The sequence below is a fragment of the Phascolarctos cinereus genome, unplaced genomic scaffold (genome assembly GCF_003287225.1).
Source record: "Phascolarctos cinereus isolate Bilbo 61053 unplaced genomic scaffold, phaCin_HiC Scaffold_7;HRSCAF=346, whole genome shotgun sequence".
Lineage (NCBI taxonomy): Eukaryota > Metazoa > Chordata > Mammalia > Diprotodontia > Phascolarctidae > Phascolarctos > Phascolarctos cinereus.
Genome location: NW_027556180.1, coordinates 82224414 through 82244619, shown reverse-complemented (window position 1 = coordinate 82244619; position 20206 = coordinate 82224414). Strand labels below are relative to the sequence as shown.

Below are 20206 nucleotides of genomic sequence, written 5' to 3'. Positions count from 1 at the left end.
AAAATATTTAATCTCTTATGTATCTAAAGTAATGTTCCATCTGTTCAGAATGGTGAATTTAAAGAGTGTCTTATCTTTGTCTCTTTTCTTTCCTTCCATTCAGTGCCAGATGAAAGTAAAGTTCACTCATTGGCTGGACACAAATTGGGTAAGAAATTCCTTATAACTCATTTTACTTTCTCCCTTCCTGGAAACCGCTGACCAAATACCAGTGGCAGTTGGAGCCTGTTTCCACCCACCAGTCACAGAAAGGCTTGCTAATTAATACATGAGATGTCTCTGACTTCCATAGTGATAAATTATGGCTTGGCTCTGTGCATAGCTGCATGCAGGCTGACGTGAATCATCTGAAGCAAAAGTATGGCTGTTCCCTTTAAAAAAAAAAAGTGAAGTCCACAAAAAAGTCAAGAAGTGTATCAGTTGAACATTAAGGGTAATGAAATTTTAAAAAGGACAACAAAAACCCTTAAATTTTTCCCATGATGATTTTGGCATCCTGACATCACAGTGAAAGTTTTGACCGTGTGAATTTTTTTCTTTTCTTTCTAAAGAACTGAGGTTATAAAAATGTCAGTTAACTGTCCTCAACTCACACACACACACACACACACACACACACACACACACACACACACACACTCCCCTTCAAAGCAGAATATATCATGTTTTGTTTTAATTCATGAGTGATCTTCCCAAAATGACTCTAGAAAAGCTCTGTGATACCAGCATCTTCTGAAACCTTCACTGTTTTTGTAGGCTAAAAGAAAAGACACCTTCCTAGCTTCTGTATTTCAACTTGTCTTTTGTAATCTGGAATTTTAGAGTCTGTTCATCCTGATGCTTATTTGTATTAAAATAAGTTTCAGTGTTGTATTCCCTTAAGATTTTTCAAAAAATCCAAACTTTGAGTTTAAGATTTTTTTTTTCTAACATACTGCTAGCAGCACCTCAGTATGAGTAGAAATAGATATGGAGATGCTAAAGAAATTTCCTTTCTCAGCCAGCATTTTCTGTCTACTGCATCTGATAACAGTGATTGTCTTAGTATAATCATAAACAAGGGTTTCAATCTCTCATTATTTGTGTCAAGCCAGATAGACCTGTTGTCTGGAGTTATTTTATCATTAAGGATTCCCCTAAGCCAAATCTACCTGTCATTCTCTAAATGCTACCACTTTATCCCAGGTCTAATTAACCTTAGTTTGCTCATCTGAAAAAGAAGAGTTTGGGTGAGATGCCCTATGAGATCTTTTCCTCTAAATCTGTGATCCTAGGATGTGTTCAAATTCAGTGTCAAAGGAAGGTTTGAAATGCTTCTCTTATCTGAGCCTTACTTCCTCTGTGATCAACACCCTTTACTCTTCCCAATGATCTCTTGGATCACTTCAGAGGAGCTTTCCAAAAAATCCAGGCTTTGGAAGAAGAAAATGTATTGCCTCCCTTCTAATGGGAGGTCTTGAAGGAAAGTCTGGATGGCCTTTTATTGAGTGTTTTATAATAGGAATTCTTCAGGTAGGGTTGGACAAAATGGCTGCTCTTCCAACTCTGAATTTTTGATTCTAGCCTTTCTATTCTTTCTTGATCATCTTTAATTCAAACCAGTTGAATATGTTTAAGGTACTATATATCATGTGCTAAACATTCCCAGTTCTCTACTTTGTTAAAACTCTGCTGAAGAAATTATCTATCTTAGTCTTAGATTTGCCACTCAGTTACAACAGAAGGATTGCAATATGTTGGCATCCTTTGGTTTTCTGAAACAAAAGGGAAAGGCTTTCCCATCAATAAGCATCTCCTGTGTTTATGTGCCAATTATGTTTTCAGCCATAAGTGGCCTTGATGCCTCATTAGTTCCATCATGTTTCAAGGCAAGATTATAATTTTTTTTTTAATTTTAATACTTCTCCAGATTCTTTAGTAATAACAGCAGGGGAAGAATTGGTTCACAACTCTTGGCTTATTTTCCCCCCATTTCTCCTAATAAAGAACTCAAGAGGATCAGATCACTGTGAGAGTGATGAAATTGCCATGTGCTGATTGTTCCCACCATCTTCTTATTTTAAAATATTCTAGTACTTGAGTTTTTTATAGGTGTCACAAAGGCAAGGTCGTATGACTCATGAACCCCAAGGAAATTTGAAACTATTTTTGCCTTTCATGGGTATAGTACTTCTTCTGTGTCTTCGTGCTGTTGCCTAAAGATGTGAGTTTTCTGTCTAGAATTAGAGTAGAAGATTAAAAAATGTAAAAACAATCCTTTAAACACTTTTTCACGAGTCTTTCTAAAATAAACAAATAAGAAATAAAAATCGTCTGGCCCCTTTCAGGAAACTAAACACAAGACTATTTTTACTCAACTTCTAAACAATTAGATTCTGGGTTAGCCAAAAATTCTGTTATCATCACAACTCTTCATAGAGAACAGTGTCATCTTTCCTAGGGCTGTCTCTGTTTGTGAAAGAGAGGAGGCTCATAGAGCACAGAATGAAAGGCCAATTTAACACTTGACCTTTGGGTTCCAGTATCCTTTACCTCTTTTTCCAATCCCAATGATGTGCATTTCAGATGATACAGATTCTTTCTCTCTCAGTTGTCCTTCACAGTATGTGGCTGCTAAGTATTTCTCTCATTTGGATTTTCATCTTTAGACTGATCTTCCCCTACTGTGCTCACCAGTGCTAATTGGGATTACTCATCTACTTTCCACAGCCGTGGTTTCCCCCAAAATTGCTTTTCTGAAAATCTTGAGACAGAAATCATAATCTTTCCAGGAGAGAATGTGTTCTCTCCTCATCCCCACTTTTTTAATTACAAAAATACAGGTAGCTTTCGTTCCATCCAAAACCATCCAAAAGTCAAAGAAATTAGATTTTGTGTGCTGACCTAAATGTATCATCTTCCCTCTCATTCAGGATGATGTGCAACATTTTAATAAATTTGTCTGGGTAAAAGATTTCCTGAGTCAGCTGCTTTAGGCTTTGAAGGATCATTTTAATGCCAAGTTACATCTGTTGGTCTGGTTTGGGTGAATCCCAAATATGTGACAGGCTCGCTGGCATGCACGCTGTGGCCATCTTCCTCTCAAAGTGATGCCTGAGAACTCAGGTCAAGCCAAAGCCTCAGACAAGCTAGATGATTCTAACATTCCCATCCAAAAGGCAAACTTCCCCCTTTCCCTGAAACAAAAGATGAGTCAGATATTCAGAAGAGGACTTGTGTTCCCATCATTTTCTGACAAGAGGGAAAGCCTGCTACGTGAACTTACTGTTTGTTTGCAGTTTGTTAGGCCATTTTCCTATCAATATGATGTTTTTTGTATTTACTTTTGGGGTAAGATTCCCCCTTTATTTCTTGCTCCTTCCCCCCCAAAAAAACCCCTGTCTCCTTATCATGTAAGCAAAAATCTTTTCATTATCATTCTGGGTTTTTTAAAATGTCATAGGTACATATTCCTTCCATGTTAAAGCATAGACATAGGATATAAGAAGAAATCCCAAGAATCTACTCAAATGTATCCATATCCTCCTTGATTTGGAAGTTCCTTCAAATGAGGCAGATTTCAGCCCATTCATACCTGCCCATCCTGTATGACTTTCATTCATGTTCTCCCAGAGTTCTCCATAGAAGGTCCACTCAACTTGCTGGAGACCTTATTAGCTTTAGCCTGACCTGATGAGAGCACCAGTGGAGCACTCTGGCCATCCACCTTTCTTTCATTTCTCACTCTTGCCTTTTTCGTGATCAACCTATCTTCTCTTTAGTGGCACACGATTCCTTTGATGACCTCACCTCATTTTTTTCCTGCTCTTCTTCAGAATTCCCTCACAAAATCCAGATATCAGCAAGGCTGAAATCAACAGAAAAACTATATCATTAAAAAATAAATTAAAATGAATAGAAACTTTTGGAAGAGAGAACCAAGTTCTGAGAACATTAGCTCAATTTGATATTACTTCTTAGCTGTAGTTTAACTCAGGTGCTGGGTATGCTCAGTATTACAGAATATTTCTTCAAAGGAAATCTTTTTTTTTAAATTTTCTATTCTGTATACCACACTCTGGAACCTGAGTTCATTCTGCATTAAGCCATGATCCACTTGTGAATTTTTCTTTTTACTGTGTCTTCATTTTTTGGTTTTGATTTACGGCTTGGAACTCTTTTAAAATGTATTGACTGTCTGCTGAGATCTTTGCTGACACAGGTCTTTAGGATGATGCAGTGCTGAAGAAAAGCTGATGAGTTCTTCTTTATGAGCTCTGACATATTAATTAGGAAAATGGACTAAAAAAGCTTTCCTATTTCTATTTTAATTTCTGATGTGCCCAAACATTTAGCTATAGGGTTGTAAAATAAGTGAGCCCTGTGAAAAGTACTAGGGACAAAAATCCAGCACTTTACTGGGACAAGTTTTCAATCAATGAAAAGGCAGGATGGTCCAGGGGAGATAATATTGGATTTATAATCAGAAGGCCTGGGTTTGAATTCCAACTCTTCCACTTAGCAGCTAGGTGGTACAGTAGATAAAGGATGGGGCCTAGAGTCAGGAGGGCCCAAATTCAAATCTGACCTTGAAAAGGCTTGGATACTTAGTAGTTGTATGAGCCTGGGCAAATCACTTAATCTTTGTTTGCCTCACTTTCCTCATTTGTAAAATGGAGATAATAATGGTACCTAACTCCTAGGGTTGTTGTAAAGATCAGATGAGGTAATAGTTGTAAAGTGCTTAGCACAGTGCCTGACACATAGTAGGTGATATAACAATATTAGCTATGGTGATGATGACTGATGATGATGTGACCTTAGGCAAGTCCATTCTCCACTCTGGACATAGGTTAGCTACCTCATCTGGGCTAAGCATGGGTTGGGAGAAATATAATTGAAGTATAGGGTCGAGTTCCTGTACACAAGGAGCTTACAGACTAGCTAGAGAAACATGCCTGACCTGTAAAACAAGGACAGTGATAGAGCCTCATAAATATATATCTTCCTTTACCTGTTGAGGATCCTGCAAGCTGAACAATAAATAGGAAAAGTTCTATTTCTTTTCTATATGAATTACATTCGTTTCCTTCATAAAATGTAACGATTTCCTATTAAGCTTCCTAGCAGATTCCTTTGTGTTTTCTTGTCTATCTGTGTGTTCATATGGTATGCATGCCTTTAGACATCAGTTGCAACTGTCATCCACGTAAAGTCCTAGAATGATTTGGTACTCTGATGCATTGGTCACTCAGATTTAAATGACTGTATACAAACACACTTAAGGGCAAAGTCAAAGAGGGGCACTGCTGAGAACCTCTGGCCCTCTTGGAGACCTTTACTGGAAAGAGCAAAGCTCTTTTAAGTATTTTTAAATGGCTTTAAAAATAAAAACAAGTGGAATGAGTTTTCAAAAATTGTGTTGACTCCACCCCATTTTTTAATATACTTTTTATAAAGATGGTATAATACCAAATACAACGTGTAAAATGAAAACATGTTGTTTTCATTGTTGGAACAACCCCCATGATAGTGTTTTGAAACTGTTAGTCTATTTCCATAAGGCTTTGCCTCTAAAATCACGAAGTGTTGGTAAAAGGTATAATCTTAACTCCCAGAGGTCACTAGATGGCACGATGTAAAGAGTGCTAGATCTTGCATCAGGAAGTTCTGAGTTCAAATGGGACCTCAGATGCTGGCTGTGTCATCCTAGGCAGGCTCCTTAACCTCTGTCTCAGTTTCTTCAACTGTAAAACAGGAATAATCATAGCTACCTCAAAGGGTTATTAGGAGAATAATATTTATAAAGCTCTTAGCAGAGTGCCAGGAACACATTAGGTACCTAATAAATGCATATTTCTTTCTTTCCTTTGGATTTTAAAATTTAATTCTTTCAAATCCATTATTCTAGCACAGTAATTGACAAGTTCGTAAGAATTCAGTTAGCCACAATGCCTTTATCTGATACATTCTAAGCCTTCTGCATTTAAAAATTAAAATTACACTTTTATAACAGTAAAAGATCCTATCATCAGTATGTCTAAGACCATATTTCATAAATAAACTGAGCCCCAAAAAGCAAATTGTCCTTGATCATGCAGGTTTTAAGTGGCAGAGCCAAGATTTGAAGCCAGGTCTTTTTACATAAAACCCTATTTATTTTGCACCACACTGAAATATTTTTATCACCAGATTCAAAAAATTTCACAAATTTCCCAGATGCTCCAACTTCAGTTTATGTTTGCTAGGGCACATCGGCTGTTCCCTAAGTCTAGCACTTCCTACAGCAACTTGACTATGAGTTTACATTGACATATTGGCTCCTTGGCATTTAGGGACCTAAAATGCAGTGGAATCAGTTAGCTGAAGGAAAAGATACCAGAGTGTCTCAGAAGGTGGGGCACAGTATAGAAGGGGCTAGAAATTAGAATCCTTTGCTTCACTTAACACCAAATTTATGCAGTGATATGGGCGTGTTCATCCCTGCAGATAATTAATCAATTTATTTAATATTTTATAGCATTTTATTTATAAATAACTTTTTCAAGCTGGCACATGTATACTCTATATAGAATGAAATTTGAAAATCAAATAGGATTTTCAAGCTGCAAGGCGCCTTGAAGGTCATCTAATCACTGATCTCAAACTCACATTTTTTTTTCATTTCACCAGTTTTCAGCAGTCATCGCAATATTTGTACGTCTGTTTTCTTCATCTTTGTTTCTCTTCAAAAAGATTTATAAAGTGGATTAAGTATTGATTTGAGCAAATGGACACAGAGGTATACTTTGAGGTGTTTTAAACATCCATTGTTGGTAACAAAGGGCTTAAGATCTTTGATACAAGCCAGGCCCTTTCTAAGTGAGGAAACTGAGTGTCAGAGACATCTCAGGCAACTTACCTAAATTTGTTGCTTCTCAGTAACAAAGTTCAGACTAGCACTCAGGCCTTTTGATTTGTAATTCATTGTTCTTTGACGGTCCCACAATGGTCAAGAACCATTGCCAGCACAGCGAGAGGCACCATGAAGAAATGATTCATATAGTCTCTATTCCTGGCATATCTAGAAGGTGATTATGATAGCACATTGGCATGATGTTTGGAGGTGAGCTGAGCTGAGAGCAGAAATTCAACAGCAGGAAAGTATGATCACGTACCTTTATTTGCAGCTACATTAGATGTGAAGATCAACCTACATATTATTGTTGTTATTATTAGCATTATTTTCTACAAATACATGTTTAATTCTATGGCTAACAAATATTATTCAACTTTTCCTTTAGCCTGTCAATAAACACTTATTAAGTGCTTACTATGTCCCAGGCACTAGGATAAGTGATGGAGATACTGAGAAAGGCAAAACCATAGTACTTGCTTGCTCCCAAGGAACTCACAGGCTAATAGTTTTGCATCGTTCGTTAATGCAAAGCATGTTGTCATATGGGCCCTTCACTGTATTAACAATCAGATGATATCTTTTTTGGACATAGTAGCTCATGAGGAACATCTGCCGAATTATGGAAAAGGGCTTGTGTTCTGCTGCAGTAAAGGGGATGTCTGCCTCAATGGTATCATGGAGACTCCAAGTCAAAGTATCTGAAATAAATAGATTGTGAATAGGACATGGAAAATTATTTTTATCTACATAAAATATTTGTTGCAGTGGTAGTTTTTCTAATAGGATTTGATCCACACGCATACATGCACTGTTACTATTACTAATATTCTCTGTAACAAATGTCTTTAATTTTCTCTTCTTTCTGATTATTCAGAATTTGGTGAAAATTTATCTTTTCAGATGACATTCCCAGTGGGTGGTCTTAGCTTAAATGTTAATTGTTTCAGAACAGTTATAATTAAAAACAACAGAAATCTTCAGCTATTTAGAGTAATGAAAACAGTGAATTTCTTTTTGGGTTTTTTTTAAAGGAGGGAACACTCCATGTATCAGATGCTTCAAATATGGCTGAACTTTACAACTTTGCCATCCATGGGGAATGTGTGTCTTGCTGAGTTTGGAAAACAATGGTTTGGAACTGACAATTTTAATAGCATTTGTAAATGCCAGAGTGAGCATCTGTGGTACAAAATGTTATTAAATGATTACATGATGGTTGATAAATACAAATGGAAAGTTTGACATCAGAACTTTTCACTGCAATCTAATATATTTACACACTTTTTTTTTAACTCTCAGTGCTAATGGAGGGCAATGGTGCAGATAATAGAAAACAAGTACTTGAAAAAATTAGAAGGAAGCACCATCATTATGCAGTGCCTCATTGTACGGAGTCAGATATACCACTGGTAAAATCATATTCTCTAAAACATAATACATATAGGAAAAGTCTGCTAGATCATAGCTTATAGTGTGAATATCAGTCCTCATCCCTCAAAAGCCATATTAGAGCTTTAAGACACATCATAGTTTATATTTGGCTTTGGGATAATTTTGATTATGGGTATATCTAAAAGTCTTACCATTCAGTCCCTGAAACACATTTAGTGAAGTTCCATGAAGAAAATGGAACATTTGCTGGATGCCACATCTTTTATCTCTGCCCTACTCTAATTAGGTATGTACTGTATCATTTCTAAGAGAGAGTGTAGCTTTGGTTCTCATTTCCATCTTTATTTTATGTTTCCTGTCCAACTCACGTCTTCCAATCTCATCCAACAAGCATGTATTAAACTCCTACTGTGTGTACAGCATATTTTAGGCATTGTGACTGCCAAGATTAACTTCTTTTAAAAAAAAGTCTTGGTCTCAAGATGCTTCTGTTCTATTTGGGAATATAACATATAAACAGATAAACGTATCCAGAAAAATATGTAGGCATCTAGGTGGCACAATGGATAGAGTACTAAACTTGGGGTGAGGAAGACCCTTATTCTGTTCCAGACACTTACTATCAGCATAATTGCTGAAAGTTGCTTGACCTTTCTCAGTTTCATTTACTGATCTGTAAAATGGGTATAATAATAAGTCATGTGCCTCATGACTTATAAAGTCAAGTGGTACCTATTAATTGTGCCCCTTGTAGTCCCCAGTACCATTTCTCCTTTCCTTAGCCAATCTGAGTAGCATATATTGCTTTGAGGGCTGTTGTGAGAATAAAATGAGATAATATATGTAAAATCCTTTGCACACCTTAAGGTTCTATATCAGTATCATCATCATCATCATTATCATCATCATCATCATCATCATCATCATCATTATCCTCTAAGGATGGAGAAAACATTAAAAAGCAGGGAGATCTCAAGCACTTTCCCATTGGAGAGATCATATGAGTGGAGCCTTATAGGAAGCCAGAGAAATTAATTCCAGGCATGGAAGATAGCCTATACAAACACAAGGAAGTATGGGAGACGGAACAAAAAGTTCAAGGAACAGCAAGTAGATTGACTTGGTTGGATGGTCAAGTCTGTGAAGGTGAACAATGTGAAGACTCCCACTGGGAGGTTAGGTTGTACCATGCTGGACTCGGATTCAGGAAGACCTGAGTTTAAATCCCACAACAGACACCTACTCTTTGACTTTGGGCAACTTACTTAACTTCTTTGTGACTTTGTTCTTCACATATGAAATGCAGGTATATTTGATGGCCTCCAAGGTCTGTTTCAGGTCAAAATCTATTATCTTATGATTAGCTGTAAGAGATAGCTTAGAGTTAGATTGTCAATGTTTTTTAATACCTATGCTGAAGTGTTTGTAATTAATCCTAAAAGCAATAGGGAGCCATCGAAGGTACATGAGCAAGAGAGTGGTGTAGTCAGACTCATGCTTTGGAAGGATTATTTTCTAGGTCTGTGGAGGATGGATTGGGAGGACAATAACTATAAGCTCTGTGTCCAATTAGGAGACTTTAGCAGTAGTTGAGATGGGAGATGATAGGGGCTCAAATTAAGATAGTAGCTATGAGTGTAGAGAGAAGGGAATAGATTTGAGGGATTGTTGTGGAAGTAGAATTATCAAGACTTGACTAACTGATTGTATATAGAGTAGAGTGTGAGGAAAGGGGAAAGTTGGGGAACCTCAACAGAAATAAGGAAGTTTGAATTTAGTGGAAAAGATAATAAGTTCTGTTTTAGACCTCTATGAGTCTGAGATACCTATAGATCAGTCAGTTGGAAGTGTCCAAAAGGCAGACTATGTTGTGGCTCTGAAGCCCAGGAGACACGTATTCCTCGAATAGTCTGGAAATTATTTGCATAATGATGATAATTGAATACATAGGGTCTGATGACATTAAGAGAAAGGATATAGGAAACGAATAGAAGAAGTTGCAGGACACAGCCATTGAGAATACACTGTGAAGGGATCAGATATAAATGATGATCCAGAAATGGAAACTGGGGAGGAGTGGTCCAGAAAGGAAGGAAAAAAGGAAGTGGTCCAGGAAAGAATAGTATTGGGATAATCCATAGAAGGGATAATATCTAGAAGAAATGAGTTGTCAACAATGTTAAATGCTACAGAGAAGTCAAAAAGAATGAAGATTGAGAAAAGATTTAGCAATTAAGATATTGATAATCTTGGAGAGAATAGTTTAATAGAGTAGTAAAGTCAGAAGCTAAATTATAAGGAATTGAGAATTGAGTGGGAAGAGAAAATTGGAGTATAGGAAATATTTTCTAAGCATTTACTAGTGAAAGGGAGTTAAAGTATAGGAAGATAGCTTGAAGGGATAGATGATAAATAAAGTTGTGTTTTCTTTTGAAATTTTTTTAAATGGGGGAGAATTGGGTATATTGCTAGGAAGCAGGGAAGGAGCCAGTAGAAATAGAGAGATTTAAGTATGGGTATCTAAGGGTCTTGCCCCTATCATAGATAGGAAAAGAGAATGGGGAGGGAGCAATAAGAGTACCATCCCAGTCACTGAAATCTCTTCTCTTAAGTTTTATTAAGTATCCATCAAATGTAGGCACTATTATAATGTCATGTTTGATTAATGGAAAGTAAAGAGTGCTGTTATAATCCTTTCCCTACTTACTGTAGACTTAAAATTTCTATTTATTCCCTTTCGCACAAAACACACTTATACCATTATTTATGCATAATGCATTATTTATGCATAATCCTTTTTTTTAAAAAATTGTCTAACTCCCTATTTATTTGAGTGCTTACTATATTCCTACAATTTTCCTGGATGTCAGGAAGGAGAGAAAAATCTTGAAGGAGCTTACAGCCCTTTGACATAAAATAGTGTTAATGAATCAATAAAGAAGTATAAACTACAGGACAAAATGGGTTAGACTTATTAGCTATATCTTTGCGGCAACATAAAATGGCGAGTAGAGAGCTCTGTATCACGAACCCCCCCCTTTTCAGAATAATATTGTTAAGTAATTGAAGGAAATGATAAATTTAATTAGAAGTTAGTGAAATTAAAGATGTATTCTTTCCCAACTAAATTCATGGACTCCCTGAAATCTAACTCATGGACCCTAGATTAAGAATCCCTAGACAAGTTGATCATCAAGGTCCTTTCTAGTCATATCAATCTATTGTGATATAACTTTTCTGTTGAATAAAGAATGATGAAACTGGGCTTTAATCCTGGCTTCTCCTTCAAAGTGTTTAAATATTAATGATGGAGGCAATGGTGAGACATTGAAGAGTTTTGAGCAGGAGAGTGACCTAATGAAATTCTTATTTTAGGAAGATTAATCTACTGCTGGCAGTTTTATGTTTCATAAAAGACAGGTACTAAACTTCTTTAATTTATTCATTTATTCCACATACATTTGTTATCAAGGGTCTACTTTGTATGTCATATTAGTTAGGTGTGGGAGCGGTATATAAAAATATGGTCAAAAAGTGTTTTGAAAGATGTGGCTGATGATATTGGTCGAGCAGCAGAAGAGCAACAAAAGAGTTAATGACACATGTGCAAAAATTAGGACTTAAAACTCAGCCTGGATTCCCTCCTCCTCTAATGGATGCATAGACAAATTCTTTCTCAGTGTGTTGATAATTAGAAACCACACACACACACACACACACACACACACACACACACACACACTCAGAGAAAAAAAATCACCCAACAATTTAAACCCCATAAAAATTCAACAAAACCATAAAAACTGTTACCTTTTGAACAAAGGCCTTTCATTAACCAATTAAATGAACTAATTTAAAACATAAAAGAACGTTATTAACTCTGCCTGCACCTTTCCTAAACTAGGCAAACCACGAAGAGGAAACTGTGCTTCCAGCTCCTATGAAAAGTGGTCAGATTTTAAAGCTTTCTACTGTGACGTGTGGTACAAAGTGACAAACACATACTTTCCCCAGTTATCCCACCAAAAATAATGTTTCCTGGGCTTGTTTTTGTTTTAAATGATCCACCAAACTATGTTACCTAAAAGAGAACTTCTGACATAGGCACTCTGTTCGTATACCTGTTAAAATTAAAGGTCTGAAGACGGAAAAGGAAAACTACTTCCACTCATTATTCTAGCGTGTGAGCTTCTGTCATTATACGCTCAAGCTTTCTTAAAAGCCCTGATTGTCTCGTTTTGTCAAAAGCTTCTATTAACTCTAAGGTCTCCCAGATGTATAGATCTCAAATTGTTCCACCCATTTTCCCCTGCAAGTCAAGTCCCTTTAGTTTTAGCTAAGTATGGACTTCCTTTGTAAAATATAAATCAAAAAGCTTTAACCATTATTAGGTCTAATGTGGTAATTATACCTTCTCAGAGTCGAATCTAACTTGAGTTCTCTTTTGAACTGGGCTCCCCAACCGTTTTCATCACAGAAGGAGGAAACACACCAGGTGGTACCATAGCCAATAGACTTACATTTCAGGCCTGCGGAAAACCACACCAAAAGTGGAGAACTCTTTTTTAAGAGTCTAGAATAAACCATTGACCTTGTTTTAGACATTGGGTGTGCTTGGATATGCCAAATGTGGTTTGACTCATATCGTTGTTAATGTGGTTTGTGTACACGTGTACATTAATGTAGCAAACCAAGTAAAAATTGTCTTAAGGGAATAATCCCTAATACAGTCTGATGACAACATTTGAAATAGGAAATTCCCTGGTGACATTAGACTACGAAACCACACAATAAAAGTACTACTTATATTTGTATTTGTGGGCCATTGCCTGCTATACATGCCTAATGATTCTAATTATGATTCTAAGTTACAAAGGAAAATAAAATAAAGGTTCACAAAGGAACCTTTGCAAAATTGCACTGTGCACTATCATTAATTAGAGATGGGGGTTAGAGTACTAATCTAGAGATTTGTCATCAATAGAATTTTGACTAAATCCCGGTTACAAATCTATTTGAACCCATTAGGGATTTATAAAGTACTCAGTATTAGTCAGGTACCATAGTAAGATTGGGGATAGACATAAAAAACGAAAACAGCCCCTGCCCTCAAGGAGCTTACATTGTACTAGGAGCATATAGCATGTTCACAGATAAGTTAAATACATAGATATATAGGCTATAATAGAAGTTAGGTGGTACATGAAGACCACTAATAATTGTGGAATTCAGGATAAGCCTTTCTTATCTGCTTACCCTATCTTGATGACATCTAAATTCTATTATATGAAATGTTGCTCAATGCCTTTTTACATGCTGCATTAAGCACCTCCCATCCCTAACTGGTTCTAACTGAATGTCACCCTTTATGTATCAACTGTCTTTTAATTTTCCATATCCATGAATTTTCACAAATATGATACAATGTTACAGTGACCCACTGCCCATTCAAGACTTTGTGAATTATGGGTTTGGTCTGGATCATAGCATGAGATCTTATAATGATAATTTACATCTAAATTAATATGATTGGCTCTCATTCCTATTAAGGAGTCCACAGGTGTTAGGGAAAAGCTGCTTATTCTTTAGGAATGAGGATGTTGGCTGCGGTCAGCTCTGGCCAAAGACCATGATATTTTGTGTCACCTACTGTGACTGAAGAAATCTGTAGCTGTTTTGAGTGCCCCATTTTCTTAATCCATTCCCTCCAGGACTTAGATTTTCTAGGCACGACATCCAGCCTTGGCAATGGGCACACTAATACCAATGGTGCCAAGGAGTTAATGAATTTGGAAAACTTCCCAGATGATACATCTGCCCATCTAACTTGTATGGCAGAGCACTGTGGCAAGAGAGACATTTAAGAAACATCTATACTTCTCTTCTTATCTCTAAGAGTCAGAAGTTACCTATTCATAGTCCTGAGACAGATGTAAGTAAAAACATATGGCATTAAATGGTCTCTGGCTGATACCATCTACCAAACTTTGGTGTTACTTTTGTCATTGGGAATGTCTGGATAAAACCTTCAGTGCACAGAAACATTGAATACATCTATTGTGCATTTAATGTATTTTTTAATAGTTATTGTATCCTCAAAATTACATGATGTGACTATATTAATATGAATGGACATCCAAATCAGTGCTTAGGTCTGAATAAAAGGTGCAGGAAATAATCACATGATAAATACACATGCCATTCAATGACTCTCTCAGTGGTGGATGTAGCCACAGCATGCCCTGAATGAGTAGCCCCATTGGCCAATCACCCCAATCACCAGCTTCCTGCTAATGGGACATAGTGAGCCCTGTCAATAAAACAAAGAGGAAATGTGTGGGCAACAATTAGAACTAATACTAGCCATCTTGAAGAACTCACAATTTCCTTGAACAGAGTATGGAAGGACTGGATGGAAAAATTATGGCACTGCCCTGGTAATATATCTTCAAATAGTCTCCAGCTAAGGCGGTTTTTAAGACGAGGTAAGTAGAGGTGGTGTAAGAGCAACTAAAGAGTGATAGGGGTGAGGCAGGGATGTGTCTTATTAGGGGAATAGTAAGAGAGGCAGCCTAAGGGATCCAAAGCAAGCTAAACCCTGGCAGACAGCAGAATTTAAGTTCTATGAGGACAGGGATTGTGCCACTTTTTCCTTGTGCCCCCAGTGCTACCGCAGAACCAGGCACATAGTAGGTACTTAGTAAATTCTTGTTGATTAAAGTAGGAAAGCAGAAACTCTAGTAATTCATGAGTGTTACCATACATTAGCCCAATATTATCACTGCTGTCATACACAGTACAAAATAAAATGAGTTCCTCCTTATCAAAGGGATTACATTTATACCTATTTTCAGTCAACACCAAAGCATCTGCTAATAACTGACTGCATAAATAAGATCATATAATGAATTCATTTCTTAGGCGTAGTTAGGTCAGGTTTTTTGTCCCCTTAAAAAATTATCATTTCATATGAGAGTATAGGCATGGAACACTGCATGTACTCTAAGGCTTGCTTGGTTGCTAGTTAGTTATGCTGCACTACTTTTCCCCTCCTTTATTTTCTTTGCTGTCTTTTTTTTTATTCTTTGCTAGAAGGGTTAGTACCATGGGTGGAGGGAGGAGTAAGTAATAATATACTGGGAAACAAAGGTGATATAGACAAAAATATCAATACACTTTTTAGAATAGCATCATCCAAATGCAGATGTCTTAATAGAATAGTCATTTCTTTTCAAGCAGTGTCAACAATCAGTGCTTCTGTTGATATTTTAAAGGTTCCATACTTTGGAAACTTAGGACAGAACCACCATTAGAAGGAAAGAGAGCTAAGTAAGGGCAAAGTATGATGATGCTGTGAGAATGCTCTTTGGTGAGCCTGGGAAAGGATCATATGTGAGGTTAATGACTAAAAGACACCAGACTTCAGGGCCAGCCTTGATTTCAAAGGACTGATGACAAAACATTTTCCTCATCTCAACAGAGAGGCAGTGGATTGTGAATGTAGGACTGTAGCTACATACATTGCCAGATGTAGTTGATGTATCTGTTTGTTTTGCTTAACTGATTTTCTTTGGTACAATGGAGGATTTTATTGAGGGTGGATTGAAAAAAGATAGTGATTTTTTTTTTCATCAAAAAGCATCATTTTTTCCCCCTTAAGAATGAGTTTAATGGCAGCTGGGAAAGAGAAGAGGCGGGTGATGACTTGATGAACATTCAAGGCTGACATTGGGATCTGAAAGGCTACAAATTTAAAAGGTCCCAAATCTTGGATCTGGATAAACTGAATTATATATATTCATGCCTTTAGTTCCACTTTGAACATTTGCTATTGGTAGCAGTAGACCTGAGCTAGTGAGACAAAAATAAGTAAAAATATGTCATTAAATATTTCTTTCCAGTTTCTCTATTTACCATTATGAAAGAGGAAGGAGTTAATTGGCAGAAATACCCTATCTGACTTTAGATAATCATTCTAAGACAAATGTCAATTTTCCTGGAAATGAGGGAATTAGAATAAACAGAAGCAGTGAAACTATTAGGTTTTGATCTGGTTTGGCTTAGTTTGAATATTTTTATTTTTATTTTTGAGGCAGAGACATTGGAGGTTTTGCTAAGTTGTCTTTGAAAGACTAAAACTAGTTCCTGTTTGAGCAAGGAATTGTATATTTGCCTTAGCTCAAGTCAAAACCAATTAGCTTTCTTGAAAATTGTATCAACTCTGCCATCAGTTTGGAATGGTCCTAAATAATTCCCCAAACCTGGACAGGACCAAATTGGTGTCTCCTATGTGCAGAAATGCTTCAGTGATTCTGGAACAAATCAAATAAGCAAAGATGAATGAATTTTCTCTGAGAAGTCTTCAAATTTTTTAAAAATAAATTTTATTGATATCTTTTGTTTTTACATTGCCTAAATTTTTTCTTGTATTCCTTTCCTTCTCCTTCTTGGAGACATATCCCATATAACAAATAATTAGTTTAAAGAAAAAAAGAGGAAGAAAAGAAAAAGCAATCAGCAAACAACTGATCATATATTGAAAAAAATCGGAAAATATAAGTAACATTCACACCTATGAACCTTCCACCTCTGCACAGTAGTAAGGAGAGATGTTTTCTCTTATCTCTTCTTTGAGACCATGCTCATTCTTTGTAATTTCATTGCATTCTTTTTCTTTTGTGGTGGTCATTCTTTCAATTTATCTATATAGAGTTTTAAAAAATATTTTATTGATATCTTTTTTACATCACCAAAATTTCTCCCAGTATCTTTCCCCCTCTCTCTCCCAGAAAGTATCCAATATAACAAATACAATTTTTGAAAGCCAGAAAAAGAAAAAGAGAAAGAAGGGAGGGGAACCGGGAAAATTGATCAATACATTTAAAAAACTGAAAGTACACTAATGTGAAAATATGTTTAATGGGTATGTAAATGTAAAGCCTGTATCAGATTGTGAGCCATCTTGGGGGGGGGGAGGAAGGGGAGAAAAATTTTCAACTCAAAAGCATATGGAAGTGATTGTTGATAAATCAAAATAAATTAATAAAAAATTTTTAAAAAACCCTGAAAGTATATTCAATGTACCACATGCGTGGACACTGCCAAAGAGTTTTAAATAATATTAAAGTTAGGTAGGTTCAGGTCAACTAGTTGAAAAACTGTATTCAAAGAGTCATAGTTTGGGGATTGATATCAGCTTGGAGTAGAATCCTTAGTGCAGTGTCCCAAGTATCACTCTGAGGGATCACATTCAATTCTTTAGTCTAGTTATTGACTTAAGGCATAGATGCCATGCTTATCAAATTTGCAAGTGATACAAGTTGAGGGGACAGCTAATACCCTGAGGACCACAGTATCAAGGTCCATGAAGATGTCAACAGGCTACAACAATGGGCAAAATCTAATAAAAATTTTCAAAAGTGAAGTTCTTCATGAGTAGGACTGACTAAATGGGTCACTTGAGAAGAAGAAGCATTCTGGTAGAGGGCAAAGAGTATGAACTTTGGGATCTGACAACAAGTTCAATTCCTGGCTCAGCCACTTACTTCACATGTGACCTTGGGCAAGTCTCTTAACCTACCTGAGTTGGTCTAGGTGCCCTCTAAGGTCTTTTCCTGCTCTAAATCGATGATGCTGTGACGCAGATCTCAAGATGAAAAATAACATAGTACAACAGCCAAAAAAGCTGAAGTCACTTTAGGTAACGCTAATTCAGACATAGCATCTGGAGCAAAGGAAAAGAATAAGACTCCTGTATCCACCAAGGATTAGACCATATTTGGATTATTTTGTTCAGTTCCAGGTACTATATTTTAGGAAGAACTTTGACTAACTAGAACCTAACCACAGTAGGGCAGCCAGAATGATGTACCATTTAAGTATCACTGTTTATCTGGAGAAGAGAAGACATGATAGATATCTTCAAGTATTTGAAGGGTTGTTATGGGGAAGAGGCTTGTGCTTCTTGACTGCAACAGGAAAAAAAAATCTAGGAACAAAGAACAGATGATGAAGAGAGGCAGATTTCAATGAGAATTGTCCTAAAGTGTGTGAATAAGCAATGAGATCTCACTGGAAATCTTCAAACAAAATATTGATATCCACTTGTTAAGAATGTTATACAGGAATTTTTCCTGAGGTGTGAATTGGACTAAGTAGTTGCTGAATTATGAGATCCTTTGATTCTCTGGCATGATATGGTGCAAAGTCAGAAGTAATATTTTTTTTTAAATGAACAAAAAAAATAGGGGGCAGCTAGGTGGCACAGTAGATAGAGCACCAGCCCTGGAGTCAGGAGAACTTGAGTTCAAATGTGACCTGAGACACTTGACACTTAACTAGCTGTGTGACCTTGGACAAGTCACTTAACCTCGATTGCTTAGCCCCCCAAAAAATGAGCAGAAGAAGTATTTTCCACACCAGGAAAATGGCAGATGAAAATGTTCAGATATGAACATAAGTGAATAATGTGCAAGGGAAATCCTACAGGTGAAACTGAAAAAGAATGTAAGGTAGGAAACAACGAAAGTCATAGGGGTCACCTAGCAGAAAATCTTGAAGCATGTGATTGGGAGTTTGGAGATGACAAAATGGCAATTAGTTGCCCCTATAGGGTAGAATAGAATAATCAAGACCCAGACTCAACAGCAATACTGTGTTCAAAAACCCAAAACCTCAAACTGCTGCATGAAGGAGTCACTTATTTGACAAATTCTAGGCATAACAAAGAGTTTGGCAGACATAAAGAATATAGTAGTATTTATGTACAACAATGAGCTTTAAATAGATATATGAATAAATATTGAAATGTAACAAAAAATTAAAGAACAGAGAACTTACCTTCTACAACTATGTCTAGGAGGGGAAAGGATAGGATTCTTAACCAAATGAGATGCCAATGAGAATAAAGATAAAATAGACAATTCTTATGAGAAAAATTAAAAATCTTTTGCTTGAACAAAATAATTCAACATAGGGGCAGTAAGGTGGTGCAGTGGCTAGAGCTGTGGCCCTAGAGTCATGTGGATCTGAGTTCAAATCCGGCCTCAGACACTTGACAGTTACTAACTGTGTGACCCTGGGCAAGTCTCTTAACCCAAATTGCCTTGCCAAAATAACAACAACAACAAAAATAATAATAATAATGATGGTAAAATATATAACAGGAAGAGAAACTCAATTAGGAAAAAAATCTTTATAATAGATATCACTAATAAAAATCTGATATCCAAGGTAAATAGGAAATTGACACAAATGTATATCTCTAAGCACCTTTTCTCAGTAGGTAAGTGGTCAAAGGAGATGAACAACCAGTTTTCAAAAGAACTGCAAGAACTCTGATCAATATAGTCATGCATCAATCATGGCTTCAGACGACTGACGATGAAGCACTCTTCCTACTTCTTGGCAGAGAGGTGATGGATTAGAGCTACAGATGTACATTTTCAGACATGGCCAATGTATTGATTTGTTTTGCTTGACTATACTTATTTGTTAAAAGGGAGGGCTTGTTTCTGTTGAAGGGGTCAGAGAGTTGATGGTTAGTGATGGAGATCAGAAGAAAAAAGAAAGAAAAGGCATTAGTGAAACATTTTAAAAATACAAAACAGCAGAAGAAAGTTCAGAAGACAACAAAGACAAGTAAGACAATTTTGTTGCTCCCTTATTAAGTTTAATATGTATTTATTAAAAAAAAACAACGTGTATATAATAGGTCACAGTTTCATATACAAATTCCCTTTCTATTCTTCCTTTTATATTTAAAGGTTCAAGTTAATGTTGAGTAATTTCATAAATTTTTTTAAAGAATTGCTATTAGTCAACAACCATATGAAAGAAAGATCAAAATTACCATTAAGAAAGTGATATATAAATTAAAGCAATTGAGTTTTTATATCATAATCATAAATAAGGAAAGGCAATAAAAATAATGTCATT

General features: G+C 36.3%; 1 protein-coding gene across 5 annotated transcripts in view; it reads left to right on the top strand.

The window, feature by feature from the left end:
- Window positions 1-20206, top strand: part of PARD3B (par-3 family cell polarity regulator beta) — a 1305457-nt gene that overhangs the window by 895295 nt on the left and 389956 nt on the right. For all 5 annotated transcript variants that reach the window (XM_020972847.2, XM_020972848.2, XM_020972849.2 and 2 more), the window contains one exon: window positions 104-148. In XM_020972847.2, the coding sequence (XP_020828506.1) occupies window positions 104-148 (45 nt within the window). The remainder of the gene's footprint in view (window positions 1-103; window positions 149-20206) is intronic.